This window comes from Nannospalax galili, unplaced genomic scaffold, assembly GCF_000622305.1.
Source record: "Nannospalax galili isolate Female #2095 unplaced genomic scaffold, S.galili_v1.0 scaffold619, whole genome shotgun sequence".
In the NCBI taxonomy this organism is placed as follows: domain Eukaryota; kingdom Metazoa; phylum Chordata; class Mammalia; order Rodentia; family Spalacidae; genus Nannospalax; species Nannospalax galili.
The window spans coordinates 1,549,109-1,553,387 of NW_008344186.1; the positions used below are offsets into that span (position 1 = coordinate 1,549,109).

At 40.2% G+C, this 4,279-nt stretch overlaps 1 protein-coding gene across 1 annotated transcript in view; it reads right to left on the reverse strand.

Annotated features, from left to right (window-relative positions):
* Window positions 1–2,753: 2,753 nt before the first annotated feature.
* The window catches only part of CUNH21orf58 (chromosome unknown C21orf58 homolog), an 18,716-nt gene continuing 17,190 nt past the window's right edge, over window positions 2,754–4,279 (reverse strand). The window contains exon 9 of the mRNA XM_029567097.1: window positions 2,754–2,912. Coding sequence (XP_029422957.1) covers window positions 2,754–2,912 — 159 coding nt within the window. The remainder of the gene's footprint in view (window positions 2,913–4,279) is intronic.

A 4,279-nucleotide genomic window follows, 5' to 3' on the forward strand; every position in this document is an offset into this window, starting at 1 on the left:
AAAAAAAAAAAAAATGCTCCCCCCTTTTGCATCCCCCAAAGGCCCCCTATAAAGACCCCAGCCCACAACCCGTGGGCTGACAATTTTCCCTACCCTGAAGGGAATTGTCCCGTGTGAATTTCCTATGCTTATAAACTCTATCCTGCTGGAGTTTTATCTGTGTCCTGGTGCTTTCTCCCTATTGACCTGATTCATCTATCCGATTCATCTATCAGTTACCATTGGACTTAATTCTTTTGTCTTGTGTAAACCATTGGGCTCAGTTGTTTCACAGAACAAATGTCTTTATATGCATTATGTTAGTAAATTGTTTTGTGCTGTTTAAACTCACAGAGAAGCTGATTCTGGAACTAGGATTAGCCTTTCAGCTTCAGATTCAAGCCTACTTATCTCAAATGTCCTGAAAACCTCTCTCTGGAGCCAGGTGGCCACCTAACTCTGTGACAGGGGAAAGGACCACAAAACAGCCAAAGAGAAAGGGTATTATGTCCTTGGAGACGACTAAGGGATAATCCACTTCCAACAAGGTTACTATTATTTGTGTCATGATATAGAAATGTCTGTAATAAGAGCAGCTAGTGGAATGCTCTATCTTGACACAATAATGGAAAAAAAATAAGCAATATAAACTAATACAAATATAAAATATTTAATTACTTAATAAAAAAAGAAAAACAGGGTAAATAAATGTTTTTCTCAATAATAACAATAATCATATTAATGGATTTGAGACTTCTAACACAAAAGTATATATTCCCCTTAAATTATTATAGGAAATTTAAATAGCATTTTACAAAGAAATAGATATTATGGTCAAATATGGAATAACTTTCCCAAAAATAAGCTGATGCTAGTACAATCTTAGCTATTCTAACAAATAAGATACATGGTAGTGGGCGGGCACTTCCTGAAAGATCACTGTAAGAGGCAACATTTTCCAGACACTCAGAGATTACAGTTTCTATGGTTGCCTGCCTTGTGTAGGCCTGGGACTGAGCTCAAAATGGCCTTTCTGATTTGGATGCCAATGAAGGCTTCAGGGGTGCTGGCTGTAACTTCTGCATGTATCAATGGATATACTTATTATTGGAAGTACATGAGGGTCTTATCAAATGCATTTGTTGGTACTTCATCTACTAAATGAAACTTTACTGTGATGCTTTTGAATATGCATAATCCTATAAAATGTATAAACTCTCCTTAATCAGGGTCCAGGTTTTGAGGCTTTAGCCCGCTGGACCACGCTGTAGCCTAGTAAAATACTTGCTTCCTGTAGACTCCTGGTGTCTTGCCTGGTCTTCCTGCAACACAAGAACTAGATGATAAGACTCTTGTTGAAGACAATGCATACATTGGTTATAAGACATAGAGAAATAAGGTTGGGGCCAAACTGGAAGCTCCCTTTCTGCTGCCTGGCTTCATAATAGAAAGTGGTGTTGCAGGCTGTTGGAAGAGAACTGTCACCAACAATTCTATCAGTTGTGGACTCCATGTACTACATTATCAAAATACCAAGCAAGATATGCCCAGTGCTGCAATAGTGGCACAGACTGTTTTGGATAAAACCAACTACTTTCCAACAGGATTTAAGACCCAATCTGTAGGAGGAAATAATTCATGTCCGCTACTGTAAGCCAGGAGAAAATCTTGTGGCTGGGGAAGTCATAGGCCTGGTGTGAAAGCAACTACTATTGTTTTGTTAATTGGATATGATGTGCCTGTCCACTGCCTTCTAAACATCTGTGTTTATACCTTGTAGATCACTGTTGCTATCATCCTAAGTTGGTCATGGAGGGAAACTTCTTTTTTGCAGAAGGAGGTGTACTTACAGACACTCATAACCACAGGTGAAGCTCCTGAGAACAAACAACTGTTGCTGTGGCATAGTGGCTCAAGTTTAGCCTTAGACAAGAAAGACATCTATATTACCCCCTCCAAGGCTCAGGGAACATGGCAGAAAGAATGCAAGAGCCAGAGGAAGGGGTGGAGTGCTTAGTAACAGTTTTCTGAGTTGAAACAATCCATCTTGAAGGGACGCTCATTCAGACTCAGGAGGTTCTGAAAGGAAGATTCTTAAGTCTCAGAAAGTAAAAATCACATAAAGTATTTGAAACTTGCCAGATTAACAAGGGCACTCTCTCTTCAAGTTCTTTTTTTTTAACTTTTATTTTTAAGTTAATTTTTTAAATTTTACGTGTATGCATATATTGCCTGCATATAGGTAAGTGTACCCATGTTGTGCAATGCCCACGGAGGTCAGAAGAGGCTGTTGGATCCCCTCAGACTGGAGTTACGGACAGTTGTTAGCTGCCATGTGGGTGCTAGGATTTGAACCCGGGTCTTCCGCAAGAACAACAAGTGTTCTTAATTGCTGAGCCATCTCTCCAGCCTTCTTTAAGTTCTTTAAGCAGTAAGAATGGCTGAGGACTCTCATACCAACTGTGATGCCTGGAAGAGACTCTCCCTATTGAGTGGCCTGTAAACCATGCAAAGAGCTCTAGGGTTCCAGCTTTCATGCTGGGGTAGGCTTTTGGTGATGCAGGTGCCTTTGAGTTGTCCCTGCTCCTCTAAGTAACTCCTCACTCATACTCCTGTAAATAACCCCAGTAATCTCATTTGTTCACCAAGCTGAATTTCAGCGGTATTGTTACTTTAGTCTGTCATCAGTTTTCAGTCTGGGGTGAATACATGTTTGTGTTGCATCGTCCCAAGAAAAGTGTCACACAATACCTATTTACAAAATATTTTCTCTTTCAGCATATAATTTCATAAACAATGTCAATATTGAGCACATACATACCTTCCTTAATATTTCCTGACCTTTGAGAGGGCAAGGCCTGAGGAGGAGAAATCTGTGCAATCAGCGGCTGCTGTGGTAGCTGCTGAATGATGGTGGCAGGAGGCTGCGGAACCTAAAAGGGCCAGTCAATTAGCTACCTCAATGCACAGCCTTTACAAGTACTGCTCATTCATCTATCAACACACTCAACCAACCATCCATCCACCTATTCACCCATCTACCCACTCCCCACCAACCCATCCATCAGTCCATCCACCTACTCACCCACTTATCCATCCACCCCTACACATACTCATCCATCCATTCATCCACATATCTAAAAATCAGTCCATCCAACTCTCCACACACCCATTCACTCATCTACTTAGCCATCCACCCATTCACCCATCTGAATTTTATTTATTTATTTTTTTGGTCTTTTTGAGACATAGTCTCCCTGTAGTCCCAGCTGGCCTGAAACTCACCATATAGACCAGGCTGGTCTTGAACTCACAGAGATCCACCTACCTCTGCCTCCCAGGTGCTGGGACTAAAGGTGTGCGCCACCACGCCTGGCTCTGAATAAAACCTTAAATGATTAACACTATAAGTTAAATAAACAATTGAATAGAAAACTATTTACATTTGAATATAATTAGGACATGGTATTTTTATTTCTTTGAGGCTGAATTTCACTATCTATCTCTGACTACCCTAAAACTCACTGTGTAGACCAGGCTGACCTTGAGTTTGTGGCAATCCTCCTGCCTGACTCCTGAGTGCTGGGAGGATATAGGCATGTAATACCACACCATCTAGGACATAATATTTTTAACATTTCTAACATTTCCTATCTTTAGGAGAGTTAGTTAATGCCTGGTTAATTAATTAATTCTGCCTTAGTAAATAGGTGTACTATTTATTCTGTCCAGTCTTTTAACTTTTTGGCATTTTAACAGTAGTGGGATTTCATGGTGTAGGGAGCCTAGGGGTAGACCTGTATGTTGAATGGCAGGTGTTCTCAATTCTTTTCCAGTGGCCTGACTATTGTGACACCAGTACCAACCTTGCTAGTTACCATAGCTCTACTATATATTGAAGGACATACGTGGACTTTATTGTGCAAATAACCTCTGGTTTCTTGTCTGAGTGAAAATAAGTATGTAGCAATTTCAAGGAAATGCCAGAAAGACTTGTCTTAATCCTTCTTACAAGAGGAACATGAATTTATCCCTTCTTTTTCTTCACAGAGATAGCATCTTAGACCAGACTTGGAAACTTTTCCTGAGGAGCACAGGTGATGAATTGTTCGGGCTCATGGGTCACATCAGCTGAGTATCTGCTCTGCTGTTGAACATGAGAACAGCCACAGACAGATGTCAGCATGTGTCCCTATTAATAGAACTTCATGAAAATAAAAATGTGCATCTTCCTGGTACATCTTCTTGTGTTACAGGATATTATTCCTTTATTTGTGAAAACATTTTATATATATATATA